We start from the raw sequence: 21,118 nt of genomic DNA on the forward strand, positions 1-21,118 counted from the left end.
AGAGTATTGATGTGACTGAACTAGTAATCCAAATGCTGGAAAAGCTCAGCAAGACTGACAGCGTCATGGAGAGTGAATAGAGCCAACTTTTTGAGTCTAGATGACCCTTCATCAGAGCTCAAATCCAAATTAATCCAAAGGCTTGGGCTAGGGCTCTGGGGACATGGGTCCAAACCCCACTATAATGGCTGGTGGAATGTAAGTTCAATTAATAAAAATGTTAAAAGCTCATCTAATGGTAACCACAAAACCATTGTTAAAGGATTATCTTTGATGTGGGGTTTGTTTTTTTTATGCATTTAACCATTTGAAATTCAAAAGCTTTTAATGGATTTTTATGAATGGTAGTTTTTTTTAACTATTAAATGTATAGGAGTGAGAACTGTATTAGATGATTAAAAGTTTATTCTTTTTTTATTTGCACATGGCTCCTTGGTCTACCCAGGGTGGGTAGGGTGAGTGTTTATGGAGGTTGCAAGAATGCATGAAGGGCAATGGGAGCATGGGTGGAAGGCAGAGTTGCACTGAGTAGGTATTTGAACAGGATACAAATCTGGGTGAAAAGGTGAGCTGTGAGGAGGATGCAGAGATAGTTTAGCATGATTTAGACTAGCTGACTTAGTCTCTCCTCATATGACGACCTGCCTTCCAGCTGAGGGGGTGGCACGGTAGCACAGTGGTTAGCGCTGCTGCTTCACAGCTCAAGGGACCTGGGTTCGATTCCCGGTTCGGGTCACTATCTGTGTGGAGTTTGCACATTCTCCTCGTGTCTGCGCGTGTTTCCTCTGGTTGCTCCGGTTTCCTCCCACAGTCTAAAGATGTGCTGGTTAGGTGGATTGGCCATGCTAGAAAATTGCCCCTTAGTGTCCTGAGATGCGTAAGAGGGATTAGTGGGTAAATGTGTATGGATATGGGGCTAGGGCCTGGGTGGGATTGTGGTTGGCGCAGGCTCGATGGGCCGAAGGGCCTCTTTCTGCACTGTAAGGTTCTATGATTCTGTGAGTGTGTGGGCATCTGCATGGCAGATGAAATATAATGTAGGTAAGTGTGAGGTTATCCACTTCGGTAGAAATAAGAGGAAGACAAATTATTACTTGAATGAATGTAAATTGAGAGCGGTGGATGCTCAACCAGATCTTGGTGTCCTTGTGCATCAGTCACTGAAAGTAAGTGCACAGGTACCGTAGGCAGGAAAGAAGGCAATTGGTATGTTGGCCTTCGTTGCGAGAGGATTTGAATATAGGGATAGGGATGCTGCAATTGTATGGGGTGTCGGTGAGGCCACATCTGGAGTGTTGTGTACAGTTTTGGTGTCCTTATCTGAGGCAGGATGTCTTTGTTATAGAGGGTGTACAGCGAAGATATACCAGGCTGGAAGGTAGGTTGTCATACGAGGAGAGACAAAGTCGGTTAGGTTTATGTTCACTGGCGATTGGAAGAGTGAGATAGCAATTCATAGAAATTTATAGAATTCTAACAGGGTTAGACAGAGTAGGCTCAGAAAGAATGTTCCCACTGGTGGGGGATTCTAGAACTAGGGTCCATAGTTTAAGGATAAAGAGAAAACCTTTTAGAACTGAGGTGAGGAGAAATTTCTTCACCCAGAGGCTGGTGATGTGTGGAATTCACTCCCACATAATGTAGCTAAAACCTAAATGTTGTCTGATTTCAGGAAGAAATTAGATATAGTTCTTGAGGCTAAAGGGATCAAGGAATATGGGAGAATGGGGGATCAGGATATTGAATATGATGATCAGCCATGATCATAATGAATGGCGGAGCAGGTTCAAAGGGCTGAATGGCCTACTCCTGCTTCTAATTTCTGTGTTGATATGTGTGGAGGATATCAGGGGGTGGGGGTCTTGAGGATTTGGGTGGGGCTATGAGTTAGTTTTGATTTGGCATGGTGGGTATGAGGGGCACTGGGAGAGTTATGGGGTGATGGCAAGAGTGCCTAACAGATTGTAAAAGGACTGGGAAAAAGTACTGGGTCCTCTAACCTGCCTCGGCACTCGCCCCTTTGGCCGTTTACACTCTACTTCCAGGGTCAGTGGGCCCGACTGTATTTCATACCCATTGTGCCTGAGCTGGAAACAGGGTGTTTCAAGGTACTTTTTACCAAGGTAGCTCCGGCAAGAAGGCAAATTCCTTGACTCAATCTACCCACCTTGGTAGTGAAAATCTGGCTCATATTCTGAGCATAAATACATCCGTAACTATGTTTCACATACTTTGTCCCAACTTCCCATCAATGATAAATGTCGATTACTATCTCTCAACAGGGAAGGAGGGAACAAGGCAGTAATAGTGTTTATGTGACAAATATAAAGTATAGGTGAAAAAAGAGATAGGGTTTTCTGAGACTTTGCAAATTTTATTCTTTCCAAAGGCTGCTGTTATTTTGCTCTGAAAAATAACCTCAGTGTAACAAAATCTCAATTTACTTCAGTCCATTCCACCCTGTTCCAGACTTGACAGGACCGTTCCCCATGAAATTCCTCACCTTCTTGATGCAAGACAATTGAACCAGGGGAAGGTGGGAAAACCTTGGCCTAAAATTGACTTGCTGGCACTGCCTCCCCCTGTGAAATCTCACTGCTATAAGCATGTGGCTTGCACTCCTTATAACATTTCTAAGTGTCAACACATCTCACATATCACTGCATCCTACCAGGCAACAAGTTCTCCAATGGCTGTGGCAAATTTGTGGCAAATAAGATTATATTCACTGGAGTTTAGAAGAGCGAGAAGGTGATCTCATAGAAACTCATAAAATTCTAACAGGGTTAGACGGGGTAGATTCAGAAAGAATGTGGTCGGAGAGTTCAGAACTAGGGATCATAGTTTGAGGGTAAAGGGTAAACCTTTTAGAACTGAGGTGAGGAGAAATTTCTTCACCCAGAGGGTGGTGAATGTGTGGAATTCACTACCGTAGAAAGCAGTTGAGGCCAAAACGTTGCCTGATTTCGAGAAGAAATTAGATATATAGCTGTTGGGGCTATAGGGATCAAGGGATATAGGGGGAAGGAGGATCAGGATATTGAATTCGATGATCAGTCATGATCAAAATAAATGGCGGAGCAGGCTCGAAGGGCTGAATGGCCTACTCCTGCTTCTAGTTTTTATGTTTCTAAAATATAATCCATACAATCTGCAGCAATGCTTGGTTCCGCGTCACATGTGAAAAAACTTTTAAATGCTGCTGTTTCTGTCACCCTGACTCCACACAAGTCCATGTCAAATTTTTTTCGATGGTGAAAGATGAATGATTTCATAAAACAAACACAGCCATGTAAATAAAACACCTCGATATGATCCAAACTACATGCACCATTTAGTTTACTGCAGGTCAACAAGCAGTAAGAATTTCTTTCTTGTATAACATGTGGGGTGGCACAGTGGTTAGAACTGCTGTCTCACAGCACTAGGGACCCGGGATCGATTCCCAGCTTGGGTGACCGTCTGTGCAGAGTCTGCATGTTCTCCCTGTGTCTGCGTGGGTTTCCTCCAGGGGCTCCAGTTCCCTTCCACAGTCCGAAAAATGTGCTGGTAAGGTGTGTTGGCATGCTAAATTCTCCCTCAGTGTACGCGAGCAGGTGCCGGAGTGTGGCATCTAAGGGATTTTTCACAGTAACTTGATTGCAATGTTAATGTAAGCCTAATTAAGACTAATAAATCAACGGTAAATCCATTCTCAAAAAATCAAGGTAATTTCCATCACGGTGTCAGGTGACTATTTGTGAGGTGAAAGCAATGTGGTTTGAACATTGTAAAGATACACTGACATGATTTAGTACGTAAGTGCAGCAGTAAGTTTTCCTCTGTGCAGGAGGTGTAACAAAATCTTAAAACCATTCCTTTTAAAGGCATTTTCGCAGTAGCTCGACATATTTTAGTTATGAAGATAAATTGGAATAGTTAGGGCAGTTTTGCTTTGGAGAACAGAAGGCTGAGGGGAGATCTAACAGAGGCATTCAAAACTGTGAGAGGCCTGGAGAGGGAGAAACTATTCCCACTGATGGAAGGATGGAGAATAAGAGGGCACAGGTTTAAAGTGATTCGCAAATGAAGCAAATGTAATGCAAGGAAAAGCATATTCACACAATGAGTACATTAGAACATTACAGCGCAGTACAGGCCCTTTGGCCCTCGAGGTTGCGCTGACCTGTGAAACCAATCTAAAGCCCATCTAACCTACACTATTCCAATATCATCCATATGTTTATCCAATGGCCATTTAAATGCCCTTAATGTTGGCGAGTCCACTACTGTTGCAGGCAGGGGCATTCCACAGTTAAAGGTCTGGAATTTTTAGAAAAACTTCATGGGATGTGGGTGTCGCTGGCAAGGCCTGCATTTGTTGTTCTTCAGCAGAAATGTAGAAACATAGAAAATAGGAGCAGCAGTAGGCCATTCGGCCCTCTGAGCCAGCTCCACCATTCATTATGATCATGGTTGATTGTACAACTCAATAGCCTGATCCTGTCTTCCCCCAAATCCTTTGATTCCCCCACGTCCCAAGTGCTATATGTAACTCATTCTAGAAAACATACAATCTTTTGGTCTCAACTGCTTTCTGTGGCAGGGCTGACCATGTACAGGACAACTACCATCCGGAAGGACAAGAGCAGCAGATACGCAGGAACACCATGGCAGGGTGGGACAGTGGTTAGCACGGCTGTCTCACAACACCAGGGACATGGGTTTGAGTCCTGGCTTGGGTCAATGTTTGTGTGGGGTTTGCACGTTCTCCCTGTGTCTGCGTGGCTTTCCTCCGGGTGCTCCCGTCTCCTCCCACAGTCCAAAGATGTGCGGGTTAGGTTGATTGGCCATGCTAAATTAGCCCTAGTGTCAGGGGAATTAGCGGGGTGAATATGAGGGGTTATGGGAATAGAGCCCGGGTGGGATTGTCGTTGGTTCAGACTCGATGGGCTGATCTTTTATCCACCAGCGACACTATTCCACCCTGACATGCATTTTTTTTTAATTCCTCTTTTCGGGTGTGGGCATCGCTGTCTAGACTAACATTTATTGCCCATCACTAACTGCCCATGAGAAGGTGGTGGTGAGCTGTACACAACTCTGGTGCGGCCGCACTTGGAGTACTGTGTGCAGTTCTAGTCCCCACATTACAGGAAGGATGTGGAGGCTTTGGAGAGGGTGCAGAGGAGGTTTACCAGGATGTTGCCTGGTATGGAGGGGAGGTCCTATGAGGAGAGACTGAGGGATTTGGGGTTGTTTTCGCTAGAAAGAAGGCGGCTAAGAGGGGATCTTATTGAAACGTATAGGATGATTAGAGGTTTAGATAGGGTGGATGGTGATAGCCTTTTTCCTCGGATGGAGAAAGCTAGCACGAGGGGGCATGGCTTTAAATTAAGGGGGGGGTAGTTATAGGACGGATGTCAGGGGTAAGTTCTTTACCCAGCGGGTGGTGAGGGATTGGAATGCCCTGCCTGCTGCAGTTGTAAATGCGCCTAGTTTGGGGGCGTTTAAGAGATCCGTGGATAGGTTTATGGATGAAAAGGGATTGGTTTAGATTAGAGGGTCATTGTTTTTTAACTGGTCGGCGCAACATCGTGGGCCGAAGGGCCTGTTCTGCGCTGTAATGTTCTATGTTCTTGAAACGCTGCAGTCCCTCTGGTGTAGGTGCACCCTCAGTGCTGTTAGGGAGGGTGCCCCAGGTCTTTGACCCAGCGACAGTGAAGGAACGACGATATATTCCCAAGTCAGGATGGTGAGCGGCTTGGAGGGGAACTTCCAGATGATGGTATAGAATCGTAGAATCCCTACAGTGCAGAAGGAGGCCATTCAGCCCATCAAGCCTGCACTGACAACAATTACACCCAAACCCTATCCCCATAATGCCACAGATTTATCTTGCTAATCCCCCTGACACTAAGGGACAATTTACTGTGGTCAATCCACTTAACCTGAACGTCTATAGCGTATGGAGGAAACCAGCGGACCCAGAGGAAACCCACGCAGACATGGGGAGAACATGCAAACTCCACACAGACAGTCACCCATGGCTGGAATCAAACCTGGGTCCCTGTAGCTGTGAGGCAGCAGCGCTAACCACTGTGCCAATGTGCTGCCCATGATAGAAGTATGAAGAGGTGAAGGACATAGCAGTCCAGAAGTGCGGGAAGAGATACTCACACACTGACACTTTGCAACCTCTACCCATTCTTTCTCCAGGCACCCTGTCTGCAATAAATCCTCTTGCCAGCTGACGGATAGGGATGTCCCTCATCATGTCAACCTCATCCAATAAAGCCTCAAACACCTGTTTGCCTTGTATCTTCTCCTGTATCTGTCTTTGCCCACAGATTGTCGCCTGCAGCCAAAATGCATCTCTCTTTTAAGACAGCCTTTAAGTCGCATCAGGATCACGCAAATTTGACACCCCCCTTTAAGCAAGCTGTCACCAACACTACAGAAAGTGCTGGCATCCATGTTATCTGAATGAATGAGTGATGTGAATTTGAGCTCTGACTTGTGGCTGTGTGATCAGGCCAATAGACAATTGGTGTCTGGAAATGGACTGGAAGCAATTTCTGTACAATTGCGGGAACAGAATTTAACACGGATTTTAAGAGGGATGTAGAGAAATAGTTGAAGAATGAAGACATGGAGAGCTTTGGGACAGGGGAATGGGTTAAAACGGGTCAGTGTCTTTGGAGAGGCTGAATTGCCACGTGTAAAATTCTACTGATCCACTGTCAATGTAATCATTTCATAGACACTGTCTCAGCAATCCTAATAGTGTGCTGGTTCTTTCCCACAGATGGCAGTCTTAATCTTGATCCCCATGCCAATATCTCAGATGTGAGCAATGCCACTAGGCCCAGCACTCACCCTGACATCTCAAATGGCAACAGTAACCTGTCAAATGGCTCAGCGGAACTGCCAGCAACAAGAGGCAGTGTGCAATCCGATAGATCCAGGCTTCAGTCATCAGTTGAGACAGAGGGGACACACCCCACAGATTCAGTGGAAGAACATAAGAAGCCTTCTGCTGTTATTCACACCGGCCTGCCTAAGTTAATTGGTAGCTTGACAGATGCATTTTACAGTCTAGTTGGTAGACATGCTGATGTGCAAAGGTTGGATACAATGTTAGACACTGTCTTCCAACATGTTTCACTAGTGATGGGTGGACCGCCAGGTAATAAATCTCCCTGGTTGGCTTGGCCAGCTGCATGGCCAAAGTAGTGTGGTCCATGGCACCCACCCTGGATCAGGTGGTCCAGGACTTTCCCCCTTTGCAAACAGGGGCCACACTTCAACTATCCAGCCAGCATCAAACTCAGGTTCAATAGCAGTGCTAATCATCCATCTACACAATCAAAATTCAGTCCTGAGAAAACAATCCTTGGAATGTAATTTCTCCACTTTAGCAAATAAAATGAAAAGCACACAGAAGCTTTCTGGACCCCGTGACACAATAAAAAAATTGTTTGACCATATTTGTCTCTGCCCAATGCTTTCTTTTCTGTCTAAATTCCACATTCAGGCAGTGACAATGGAAAGCAGATAATCTGCAGAAAGGCTGGTTCATACATCACTCGCAACAGTTTTAGTACAAGTGTAGAAACAGGAGCAGGAGTAGGCCATTTGGCCCATTGAGCCTGCTCTGCCATTCAATGTGGTAATGCCTGATCCTCTATTTCAATACCATATAGCCGCTCTCTCCCCATTCCACTTGACAGCTCTAGTGTCCAGAAATCTATCTATTTCTTTCTTAAATATATTCAGTGACTCCATAGAATTCCTGCAGTGCATAAGAAGGCCATTCGGTCTATCAAGTATGTACCAACCACAATCTCGCCCAGGCCCTATTCCCATAACCCCAAATATTTGCCCTGCTAATCCCCCTAACACTAGGGTCAATTCAGCATGGCCAATCCACCTAACCTGCCCATCATTGGGCTCTACATCCTTCTGTGGTAGAGAATTCCACAGGTTCACCATCTCTGAGTGAACATCTCAGTCCTAAACAACTTACTGAGCATCCTGAGACTGTGACCTCTTGTCCTAGAACCCCTGCCCCACTCCAACAGCCCGAAGAAACGTCATTGCTACACTCACTCTGTCCAGCCCGATTAGAATTTTATTTATTTGAATGAGATCCACTCTCATTCTTCTGTACTCCAGGAAATACAGGTCTAGTCAACCCAATCTCCCCTCATACAACAACCGTACCATCCCAGGACTCAGTCTGATGTACCTTCATTACACTCGTCCTATATTATTTATTTATTGCTGTCACAAGGAGGCTTACATTAACACTGCAATGAAGTTACTGTGAAAATCCCCTAGTTGCCACACCCTGGCACCTGTTCAGGTGCACTGAAGCAGAAGTTATCATATGCAATGCACCTAACCCAGCACATCTTTCGGACTGTGGAAGAAACCGGAGCACCCGGAGGAAACCCACGCAGGCACGGGGAGAATGTGCAAACTCCACACAGACAGCAATCCAACCCACTGTGAAGCAGCAGTGCTAACCACTGCGTCACCATGCCACCCATGGTAGAAGCATGATGGTAAATCCATTCATTCTCAGAAAGAGGAGCAAATTCTTAAGATCACTTTGGAATTTATTGCTGCCTCCCGCACCTTAGGAAAGTGCTAAATCATATCTTGATTAATTAATCCACAATTGGCACAGTGGTTAACACTGCTGCCTCATAGCTCCATGTGGGTTCTTTCCAGGCTTGGGTCACTGTCTGTGTGGAGTTTGCACATTCCCCCTGTGTCTGCATGGGTTTCCTCCGTGTGCTCCTGTTTCCTCCCACACTCTGAAAGACGTGCTGGTTAGGTGCATTGACCCAAACAGGTGCCAGAGTGTGGCAATTAGGGGATTTTCACAGTAACTTCATTGCAGTGTTAATGTAAGCCTACTTGTGACTAATAAATAAACCTAACTTAACAACATAAAGGAAAGAAGGAATGCCTCTTTAGGTGGTTCAGTTGGTAGCACACCTGCCCCTGAACTAAGGGCTGTGGTTTTCTCAAAACATTTCCACTCCAGGACACAAACACGAAAGTCTCGGCTGACATTCCAGTGTCTAAGGGAGGGCTGTGTAGTCTTATGGGTGAGATTTTAACCTGAGTCTACCTCTCAGGTGGACATCAAAGAGTAGATGCAAGTTTTCCTTCCTCTCACGACTTCAGGATGCCCCAAAGCCCTTCACGTCCAAAGAGGTAGTTTGCCATACATGTGAGCCCCCTCATCCCCCACCTCCCCTAAGCCTCCTTATAGATCTGGTGAATCTTCCCATCAGGGAGAACCTCCTCGGTTCCTTCAGGAACGTCGGCATGGCGACTGGATGAGTGGTGGAAGAAGTTGCAAAGGACGCTGGTTCGAATTTCAGTGTCAGTGGTGACCAGATGGGTTTACTTTCCTGCTGCTGCTTTGGATAAAATCCAACATAAATACACTTGCACAATGCGTAGCCGTCAGCCTTACGCAAGAATCAGAACAGCGAGCCAGGGGTTGGAAGCCACCAACTGTCCTGGCTAATATTTATCCCTCAATCAACATCAGCAACCTCATAGGTCATCCCGTCATTATCAAATCGCTCTTCCTGAGAGCTTAGAGCCCCCACTTCCCATCCCAGAACTTGGATTCTCCCTGTGGCTGAGCCGGGAATGCTGCCAGCTTTCCATTCAACGACCGCCTCATATAAATGATGGTTTGCAGGTGGGACGTAGCGGAACTCCTGCTTCCCACGGGATGTGGGGTGGGTGAGGTCACTGGGACTGTTAGGAAAAGACCTGTTGGTTCTACTTTTGGAAGCAGATCCAGCAATGGACACTTGCCCTTTCCTCTGATTTCACAACCTATATATTTCAGACCTCAACCGAGCTCTTCAGAAAGTGGGCCTTTGGAATTCTGGCCCTTCCCATAAACACAATCTTCGCCGGATATTCCTGCCATTATATGGTCTGAATTTTCCCCATCTGCAGCAGCAAGCTCCTTCTACTTAGTGGAAATTTAGGCAGAAACGTACTGTGTAATAGGTGCCAATCCAATACACACCTAGAGAAGGTCAGGGTGGATCTATGAGGTTGCTGATGTTGATTGAGGGATAAATGTCAGTGTTAGTGACCTCCAATGCCTGGCTAGCTGTTCTGATTCTTGCATATAGCTCACGGCTGCATGAGCTTCATTGTTTGCACAATATTGTGCAAGTGTATTTATGTTGGATCCTATCCAAACCAGGAGCAGGAAAGTAAACCCATCTGGTCAACATTGACACTGAAATTCGATGGTAGTCGTGACGTAGAGATGCCGGCGTTGGACAGGGGTAAACGCAGTAAGAAGTGTCACAACAACAGGTGTTAGGTCTAACCTGGTGTTGTGAGACTTCCTACTGAAATTCGAACCAGCATCCTTTGCAACTTTCTCCACCACTCATCCAGTTGCCATGACTATGTTCCTGAAGGAACCGAGGGAGGTTCTCCCTGATTGGGAGATTCATCTGGAGGTGGTCAGGGTCGTTAGGGTGCATGTGCAAGAGGCCATAATTGGAGGGGCACAGGGATCGTGGAGGGTTGTAGGTCGCACAAGTTTACTGAGAGAGGGAGAACTGAGGCCATGAAAGGATTGAAATACGATTCTGAGAATTTTCAGTTTGGGTCTTGTATGCCTGTTCTCCAATAATGGAGGCTGATTTAATTTGAGTTGATCTATTATTGTCACGTGTATTAACATACAGTGAAAAGTATTGTTTCTTGCGCGTTATGCAGACAAAGTATATCATTCACAGAGAAGGAAACAAGAGAGTGCAGAATGTAGTGTTACAGTCATAGCTAGGGTGTAGAGAAAGATCAAATTAATGCAAGATAAATCCATTCAAAAGTCTGACAGCAACAGGGAAGAAACTGTCCTTGAGTTGGTTGGTACATGACCTCAGAATTTTGTATCTTTTTCTTGATGGAAGAAGGTGGAAGAGAGAATGTTCGGAATGTGTGGAGTCATTAATTATGCTGGCTGCTTTGCTGAGGCAGCGGGAAGTGTAGACAGAGTCAATGGATGGGTTTGTGTGATGGATTGGGCTACATTCACAACCTTGTTCCTTGCGGTCTTGGGCAGAGCAGGAGCCATACCAAGCTGTGATACAACCAGAAAGAATGCTTTCTACGGTGCATTTGTAAACGTTGGTGAGAGTCATAGCTGACTTGCCAAATTTCCTTAGTCTTCTGAGAAAGTAGCCCTTGTGTCCACTTACATCTTCAAGGGATGGCCATTTACTAATAATTCTACCATTATAAGGACAACTTTTGTCATGATGATGTGATTCAGTTGTAATAACCCTATCTCTGGGAGAGGGGGTACCTGCATGATATGCTCAGGTGCTGGTCTTGGCTTCTTCACTAGACAGCACAGATTTTACCTGTTCCTAAAATTTCACCTTGGCTTTGCCCTTTGATGATGCTTGCAATAATCCATTGGTTGGCATCTGTACCTTTCTGGGTTATGTTCTCTGGACACTCTTGGGGCTGTGACTGCCTTTTCTTCACAGGCTAGTGGTGTTAATCAGAGCTTTAGTATCATGGAGCAGCACGGTGCTGGGGCAGCATGGTGGCATGGTGGTTAGCACTGCTGCCTTACAGCGCCAGAGACCCGAGTTCAATTCCAGCCTTGGGTCACTGTCTGTGTGGAGTCTGCACATTCTCCCTGTGTCTGTGTGGGTTTCCTCCAGGTGCTCGGTTTTCCTCCCACAGTCCAAAGATGTGCAGATTAGGTGGAGTGGCCATGCTAAATTGACCAAAGAGTCAGGGGATTAGCAGGGTAAATATATGGGGTTACAGAAATAGGGCCTGAATGGGATTGTGGTTGGTGCGGATTTGATGGGCTGAATGGCCTCCTTCTGCACTGTAGGGATTCTATGATGAGGGGCCCTTTACTACCTAGTTTACACAAGCTCTCCATTGAGGACTGACTTCACGAGGCCCTTCCTCCTAACTGGAGGATATTGCTGCCTGAAGTCCCTTGTAGTTGCTGAGCCTCTTTATCCACTTTGGCAGGAATAATAGTAGGAGGGATTACTATTTAAAGGGTGAAAAGCTGCAGCATGCTACGGTCTAGAGGGACCTGGGGGTCCTTGTGCATGAGTCGCAAAAACCCAGTCTGCAGGTGCAGCAGGTGGTCAGGAAGGCGAATGGGATGCTAGCGAGGGGGATTGAATATAAAAGCAGGGAGGCCTTGCTGCAACTGTACAGGGTACTGGTGAGGCCGCAGCTGGAGTACTGCGTGCAGTTTTGGTCGCCGCACTTGCGCAAGGATGTTTTGGCCTTGGAGGGAGTGCAGAGGAGGTTCACTAGGCTGATACCGGAGATGAGGGGGTTGGACTATGACGAGAGGCTGAATAGACTGGGTTTGTACTCGTTGGAGTTTAGAAGGATGAGGGGGGATCTTATAGACACGTATAAGATAATGAAGGGGATGGATAGGGTAGAGGTAGAGAGATTCTTCCTGATCAGAAAGGACAGTAGGACTAGGGGGCACAGCCTCAAGATAAGGGGGGGCAGTTTAGATCGGAGTTGAGGAGGAACTTCTTCACTCAAACGGTGGTTAATCTCTGGAATTCCCTGCCCATTGAAGTGGTAGAGGCTGCCTCGCTAAATATATTTAAGACACGGGTAGATAGGTTTTTGGTAGGCAAGGGAATTAAGAGTTATGGGGAGAAAGCGGGAAATGGAACTGAGCCACTTCAGATCAGCCATGATCTTATTGAATGGCGGGGCAGGCTCGAAGGGACTAGATGGCCTACTCCTGCTCCTATTTCTTATGTTCTTATGTTCTCTTTATCTGTGTTCTCCAGTGATAAAGTCATTTCAATGGCTTTTCTAAAATCCAGATTGGGTTCTGCAACAGCTTTTTTTGGATGGCTAAATTATTTCATGCCCCATTTAATTCCCACATCCAAATCATTGATATAGCTTGTGAATAGTTGGGGCCCAAGCATTGGTCCTTGCCATAGCCCACTAGTCGCAGTCTGCTAACCTTAAAACACCCCATTTAGTTCTACCCCTTGTTTTCTGTCAGTAAACCAGTTCTCAGTGCACACCAGTATATTCCCCTCAATCCCAGGTGCTCTAATTTTGCTTCTTAACCTGTTATATAGAACATTATCAAAAGTTTTCTAAAAATCTACATATATCACATTCACGGGTATCACCTCATCAATTCTGCTTGTTATATTCTCAAAACAACTCCAATAAATTTGTTAATCATGATTTTCCTTTTATACATCCAGGTTGACTCTGCCCAATCTGATCTTTGTTTTCCACAAGTCCTGTTATCACATCTTTTAGTATTGATTCTAGCAATTTTCCTAGAAACTAGAAGTAGGAGTAGGCCATTCAGCCCTTCAAGCCTACTCCGCCATTCATTATGACCCCGGTATCCTGATTCCCTTTAACCCCAAGAGCTCTGTCTAATTTTTTCTTGAAATCAGATAACATTTTGGCCTCAAATATTTCTAGACTAACAGGCCTATAGTTTCCTATTTTCCCTTTCCCTTCTTTCTTAAATAATGGGGTGACATTGTCACCTTCCAATCTTCAGGTACATAAGAAGATAAGAAATAGGAGCAGGAGTAGGCCATCTAGCCCCTCGAGCCTGCCCCGCTATTCAATAAGATCATGGCTGATCTGAAGTGGATCAGTTCCACTCACCCGCCTGCTCCCCATAACCCTTAATCCCCTTATCGATCAGAGATCAATCTACCCGTGACTTACACATATTCAACGAGGTAGCCTCCACCACTTCAATGGGCAGAGAATTCCAGAGATTCACCACCCTTTGAGTGAAGAAGTTCCTCCTCAACTCTGTTCTAAACTGACCCCCCCTTATTTTGAGGCTGTGCCCTGTAGTTCTGGTTTCCTTTCTAAGTGGAAAGAATCTCTCTACCTCTACCCTATCTAGCCTCTTCATTATCTTATATGTCTCTATAAGATCCCCCTCAGCCTTTTAAACTCCAACAAGTACAGGCCCAATCTACTCAATCTTTCCTCATAAGCTAACCCCCTCATCTCTGGTCTAGAGTCTGACTGGAGTCAGAGTCTGAGTCTAGAACCATTCTAGAGTCTTAGAATTTCAAAAGGTGCCCATCTATGCATCTACTAGCCCAGCAGGTACAAACATAAATACCTAATTATCTCCCACTCTAACAGGTGCCAGAGTGTGGCAGTTAGGGGATTTTTCACAGTAATTTGATTGCAGTTATTGCACAAGCCTATTTTGTTCAAATTTAAGTTTATTTATTAGTGTCTCAAATAGGCTTACATTAACACTGCAATGAAGTTACTGTGAAAATCCCCTAGTCGCCACACTCCATGCCTGTTCAGGTACACTGAGGGAGAATTTAGCATGGCCAATGCACCTAACCTGCACATCTTTGGACTGCGGGAGGAAACCGGAGCAAAGCCACGCTGACATGGAGAGAGCATGCAGACTCCGCACAGACAGTGACCCAAGCTGGGAATCGAACCCGGGTCCCTGGATGCTGTGAGGCAGCAGTGCTAACCATTGTGCCACCATGCTGCCCAAGTGGTTCAGATAGAGAATGAATACTGGCCTCTTGAGTTCTTTCCATTTTCATTGAAGCTTTGCTATCATGAGACCAACTTGGATTCAGTGATTAGTGATTGAGACTGAGCTTTTAATGCCACTCTGATGAGAAGCCATAACGTAAAACAGATCGAGCCACTCCAGCTAGGCAGGGCACGCTAATTTAGTTGAGAATTGAATGGGCACGCTGATCTTTTTGACTGGGGCACCCTTCTAAACGTTTAGATAGCATGATGTCCACATTGCGCCTTATTGCATAAAAGTACATGTGCTAAAAACCCAAGTGCGAACGGTATTCAACTTCCAGGCCTTTTCGTTGTTATTTTAATCCATGGTTAAAGCTAGAAATAAAAGTCGGCCTCCTGTAATTAGCCTCCTTTTTTTTGGTTGGTATACTCTTGAACGACAAGAGCCATTGATTTCTTCATGCCATCCCCAATGTAAAACCTGTAAACAATTTAACAGTTGATTTATGCCTTGGCGGGCAACATTAAGTTTCATGACAAGAATACGGGCAGCCGGAGAAGACAGAAAGAATTTGCGGGACATCTGTTCCTGATTTTCGTCACTTGGTTTTAATTTTGTTTGTCTTTCTTTCTCTCCCCCCCCCCACCACCTTCCTTTTTCCCTTTTATCTTCCCTGATGTCTTCTGGATGCCTGATGTGCCAGACCCCAAGCCCCCGAAACCACCCGCGGCCACCTCTCCCAGCAGCGGCCTGCCCTGGCCCGTGATCATTGGCATCCCCGCCGGCGCCATCTTTATCTTCGGGACCATCCTGCTTTGGCTGTGCCAGGCCAAGAAGAAGCCGTGCTCCAGCCCGGCCGCTACCATGGCGACGACGACCGCGATGCACCGGCAGCAGCAGCAGCAGCAGCAGCAGCAGAGGGACCGGGGCTGTGTGCCGCAAGGGCCGGACAAGGAGGGCATCACGCCCGTCAACTACGAGGAGTACGTGGCTCAGCAGCACCTGCTGGCGCAAGGCCCCCCGATGGCGGCGCCGCCGCTGCCCGCCCCCAAAATGTACCCAAAGATTTACACGGACATCCACACCCACACGCACTCCCATGTCGAGGGCAAGATCCATCAGCACCAGCACATCCACTACCAGTGTTAGCCCCCCCTCAGCTGGCGTTCCCACGGGCGTTCTCCATTTTCCAACGGGGCGAAGGGGTGGGGGGGCGGGGGGGGGGGGAGCAGGGGAAGGGGAGGGTAAGGGAGGGGGAGCAGGGGATGGCATCAAGAAGCTTCCAGCAACTCAACCTTGTCAGCCCCACACCACACCACACCACACACCGTGCCAGGAGCGCACTGACTGAAGGCCGGCTTGCCTGGCAGGGAACCGGCCCGGAGACCACAATGTCGAGAAATTCCTGGGAAATGAGAATGTGCTTGGAAAGCCAGAGCAAAACCTAGGCCACAGCGAGTGATTCACAGTGATGTCTGAGGAGTGATTCATACCAAAAAGATTGATTGCAAGCATATATATATAAAAAAATTAAAACCTCAAATCATCTCACAATCCAATCCCAAATGAAAAAACCTGAAATGCAACGCAACTCATCCTTGGCGCAACTCATTGCATCTTGGCCCCAGGTAAACTAATTTCCCAGGTACTGAGCAATTATTTTGCATCCATAAATTATATTTTTAAGAAAATGTAAACTACTTGAGGTATATTTGAATACTGTGAGAACAAGTTGGCCTATGCAGTTAAATTCACTTGACATTAAGGTAATCTTATCAACAACATCAAATAATATTTATATATCATATATATATATTTCAAAAATAATTACTATTACCTGGAACTTGAACAGGTTTAAACAAAGATTATATTTACAATCATTTACACACACACACAAAAATTCCCCCATGCTTGATAAAGCCTTCACCACTGGTTAGTGCCAAATCAGAAGTTTGACTTACGTGTATTAAAGGAAGATACTGTCTCCATTAAGTTCCTGGCTAACTTGATATTCAGAATTGCGTAGTCTACGCTATAATGGACATCTGCTCGGCAACGTGGAGACCTTGAAATGAACCCCTGCAGAATTGTCCAGTCACTGCCAGTACAAGGGAAAGGAACAGCGGGGCAAGGCTTCTAATGTGAACTAATATGAACGGTCTTGGTGAAATATTTACTCAGCCCTTGGAGTGGAAGATCGGACTGCTCTGTTTCACCGTCGCCCAGAGTGGAGCCATTGAACTATCTATCATAGCCAAGAGGGAGCATTAAAGTAATCACAGTCCAGGAAGCTAATGCTCCCCAGTACCCTCCTGGTCAACTCCAGTGTGCACCCCGCCCTTACCTGCAACCGCACCTGTTCAGTTCTGTACAATCGTGTTTCAATGACATTTTAGCAAATAGGACCTCGGTAGTGCCTTGTGTGGATTAGAGACACTAACCACAGATATAAGCCTTTTTCCTGTTGCTGTAAAGCTATATAGATTTTAAACAGAAAGTCATGTATATTTAATTTATTTTGTTAAGTCGAGAAAAAAAAATGTATCATATTTTCCTCTAAAACAGGTGTTTCGATAAATATATTTGATCAATGGAAAAAGTGAATTGTTGCAGAGTTTTTACAGAGACCCTACACTGTGTTCATTGGCTTGTGTTCTCCGTTGGTAAGTGCAGGGAGACAATGTGTGATATTCAACCCAATTCAAAATCGACAAATTTGTAGCAATCTTTATATTGACAATCCTATATAGTCTGCCCCATCACTACCAACAACTTTTCCTGTTATATTTGACGTGTTTTGAGCAGACTTGTATTCCTTTGTTAACATTTCCAAAATAGGGCTATTTTTATTAGGAAGATGATGTTATGACATTAAGGACTAATGTCATTGCACGCCGTGAGGAACACTATTTTCCTAAAGATTGTGGGTGGCCTGGTGTTTAGCACTGTTGCCTCACAGCTCAAGGACCTGAGCTCCATTCTGACCTTGGCATCGCTGTCTGTGTGGAGTCTGCACATTCTCCCCATGTCTGTTTGGATTTCCTCTGGGTGCTCCGGTTTCCTCCCACACTCCAAAAATGTGCGAGTTAGGTTGATTGGTCATGCTAAATTGCCTGTTAGCGTCAGGCACATAAATGCAGGAACAGGGCCTGCGTGGGATTCTCGTTGGTGCAGGCTCACTGGGCCAAATGGATGATCAAAGGATTGGATAGGGTGGACAGTTTTACCTCGGATGGTGATGGCTAACACAAGGGGACATAGCTTTAACTTAAGGGGTGGTAATTAGAGGACGGATGTCAGAGGTAGGTTCCTTACTCAGAGGGTAGTAAGGGCGTGGAATGCCCTGCCTGCAGCAGTTGTGGACTTGCCAACTTTAAGGGCATTCAAATGGCCATAGGTGGATAGGCATATGGATAACATTGGAATAGTTTAGGTTAGAGGGTCATTAGATAGGTTCCAGTGGTCGGCGCAACATCGAGGGCCAAAGGGCCTGTACTGCACTGTAATGTTCTATGTTCTGCACTGCAAGATTCTATGATTATATTCTTGTGGCAATTATAGTCTCTTAAAAGATATTTAACCAGCTTGAATTGCAATGGAAAATTACTAGAAGACTGAAGTAAGTGTAAGACACTGTAAAAACTAACAAGGAACTAACTAAAACAATTCCAGACTTACAGCCTGGCCTAATCACCAGTAGTAGCACTTTATTGTGAAATCTGAACTCAGTCTGTGCTGCTGTGGTGGGTGAATTTGATTTAAAGTGTTTTTTACCTTCGGATTGGGAGGCATTTATTACTCCTCGATCACCTTTTCAAAAATGTGCATGTGGCACGTGAGCCGCAGCTATGGTGAAGGCTTGGGACTCATTAATCAGCCCGTGGTCATTCATGCCAAGGGTATAAGAAGTTACTGGCAAAAAAGAGTGAAAAAAATCCCAAACTGACCCAAACCTGGCAAGAAGTGTAGGAAAAAGTAACACAACAGCAGTATGGAACAATAGCTGGTGAGTGAGAAGTTCCACATACCATACCATAAGTCAACAACAGAAGCAATACCCTTCCTTGCCTGCACAGACTTGTCTTTTTTTTGTCAATCAAAACTGTCTCTTTGATCAAGCCACGCTGGTTAATAACAGCATTTCTTTAATCTAATCTGTTAAATCTATTTCAGAAATGCTATTGATTAAGAGGCAGATAAGTGAGCATTCATCTCTTATCTCTGCTATTTTTCTTAAATAGCATTTCTTTCAAAAAGAAAGTGTCTGGTAGTTAAAATTAACCCTAGTGATTCATTTATAAAAGGCTTTATCCAGGGGATGCCACGGTGGCACAGTGGTTAGCACAGCCACCTCACAGCACTGTGGAGCCGGGTTCGATTCTTGGGTCACTTTCTGTGTGGAGTTTGTATGTTCTCCCTGTATCTGTGCATTTCGATGCATTGGCCATGCTAAATTCTCCCTCAGTGTACCCGAACAGACACCAGAGTGTGGCAACTAGGGGATTTTCACAGTAACTTCATTGCAGTGTTAATGCACGCCTTAATTGTGACTAATAAATAAATAAAAGCAATGGGCAAACTTCAATGATATGAAACATAAACAGGTACAAGTGCAAAATGTTCCCTAATTGGTGGCACAGTGGTTAGCATTGCTTCCTCACAACGCCAGGGACCCGGGTTCGATTCTCAGCTTGGGTCACTGTCTGTGTGGAGTCTGCACATTCTCCCTGTGTCTGTGTGCGTTTTCTCTGAGTGCTTCAATTTCTCCCCACAGTCCCCATGCTAAAATTCTGCCTCAGTGTACCCGAACAGGCGCTGGAGTGTGGCACCTAGAGGATTTTCACAATAACTTCATTGCAGTGTTAATTTAAGCTTACTTGCAACACCAATAAATAAATGTAAAAACTAATCTGCACAACCAAACTGCAGGCATATAATAGTGCCTTTTATCCTGAAAGATCGTGACATGAGTACACTTTTAATCAGACTGCCACATCTAAGCCTTTACAACTCAGCATGTCATTTATGGCTGGGGAGTTGACATGTTATCTATTAAATTAATATATTCTGCATTTATGTAATTACAAACAACTCCATTGTCTTACGGAGAGACAGCTTTAAATGTGTTAAATTGTAGAAACAAAACCATATTCAAATGCTCTGTGGTAATGAGGCAACCTGAGATGCTAGTTAGCTCAGAAGAGACCAGAAATGTAGCTTTGATGTTCAGCGTTCCTTTCACACCCTCTAAGTGTGCATCAGTAACAGAAGGATTGTGTGCAAGTCGCAACTTAACATGGGTACACTGAAATCATCATGATCATGAGTTTGTGACACATCTCTTGTCTAATCCTTTGAGTACTATCACTTCAAATAACGTTTTAAATCTCAGCAGCTATTCTCAAGTTGATTCTCTTGACAAAGCTAAACTTAAAATCACCCGCTGGTCACGTTAAAGATGTTTGGAATAAACACAATTTTAGTTTAAATGGTAATTCTGAAAATTAAAGTCAGGCCTTAAACACAAGCCATCAATTCTGCTTAAGCAGGGTTTTTTGCCATGTCTCAACTCCCAGACTTTGCAATTTAAATTTTATAACAGTAATACTGTTGTGGCACAGTATTTAGAAGTCATTTATTTTATATGTTATCAGCAGATATGTTTTGTCTGCAGCATGTAAATAGTAAGCATCATATAACATCGAATACAAAAAGCAGAAGATAAGGATTAATAGACTTTCAGTTCGCAGATCGTAATACACTTGAGAATAAGTTTCTGAACAGAGTCAACGTACAGTCTACATTTAACTTAATGTTCAACTACTGGAGCTACTCCTTGTCTTGTATCAAGAGGTAAGTCCCACTTTAGGATGGCATGGTGATGAGCACTGTTGCCTCACAGCGTTGAGAACCAGGCATTGATTCCCGGCTTGGGTCATTGTCTGTGCGGATTCTGCCCATCCTCCCCATATCTGCATGGGTTTCCTCCAGGTGCTCTGGTTTCCTCCCACAGTCTGAAAGATATGCTGGTTAGATGCATTGGCCCTGCTAAATTCTCCATCATTGTACCCAAACAGGTGCCGGAGTGTGGCGACTAGGGAATTTTCACAGTAACTTCATTGCAATGGTAATGTAAGCCTACTTGTGACACTAATAAATAAACTTGAAACTAAAACATAGAACTCTGACAGTTTGCCAGATTTGTTCTGTCTTTTTCTTCCGGGGTCATCTATCTTCAACTTATGCTTCCTATTTCCCATTATCTTAGACATGCTATAGTTCACACTGCCAGTATCAATGCAATCATTAGAGAAAACGCATGCTTCAAATTTGCACCATAGTTTATACAGCTAAAGGTCTGGAACAACTCTTCGAGGGAGAAAAACTTCTGGAAATTCTGTGAGTTTGGTCTTCAGGTTATTTTTAAAGTAAAGAGCAAAAATTGTCATTGTACATGAAAAACAATCTGGTTTAAACTCCCTGACACCTCAAGCCCAAACATGAAGAATTGCCACTGAATGATAACAAAGAACAAAGAACAATACAGCACAGGAAACAAGCCCT

At 44.9% G+C, this 21,118-nt stretch overlaps 1 protein-coding gene across 4 annotated transcripts in view; it reads left to right on the forward strand.

Annotated features, from left to right (window-relative positions):
• fgfrl1a (fibroblast growth factor receptor like 1a) overlaps nucleotides 1-15,750 on the forward strand; it is a 322,593-nt gene extending 306,843 nt beyond the window's left edge. For 3 of the 4 annotated variants that reach the window (XM_080199003.1, XM_080199188.1, XM_080199095.1), the window contains exon 7: nucleotides 15,258-15,750. In XM_080199003.1, the coding sequence (XP_080055129.1) occupies nucleotides 15,258-15,703 (446 nt within the window). In that variant the 3' untranslated portion in view covers nucleotides 15,704-15,750. Of the gene's footprint in view, nucleotides 1-6,787; nucleotides 7,498-15,257 lie in introns of those variants that run through there. The other variant, XM_080199272.1, reaches the window with a different exon arrangement.
• The last annotated feature ends 5,368 nt before the right edge of the window (nucleotides 15,751-21,118 follow it).

The sequence above is a fragment of the Carcharhinus amblyrhynchos genome, chromosome 1 (assembly GCF_965287045.1).
Source record: "Carcharhinus amblyrhynchos chromosome 1, sCarAmb.v2.hapA, whole genome shotgun sequence".
In the NCBI taxonomy this organism is placed as follows: Eukaryota; Metazoa; Chordata; class Chondrichthyes; order Carcharhiniformes; family Carcharhinidae; genus Carcharhinus; species Carcharhinus amblyrhynchos.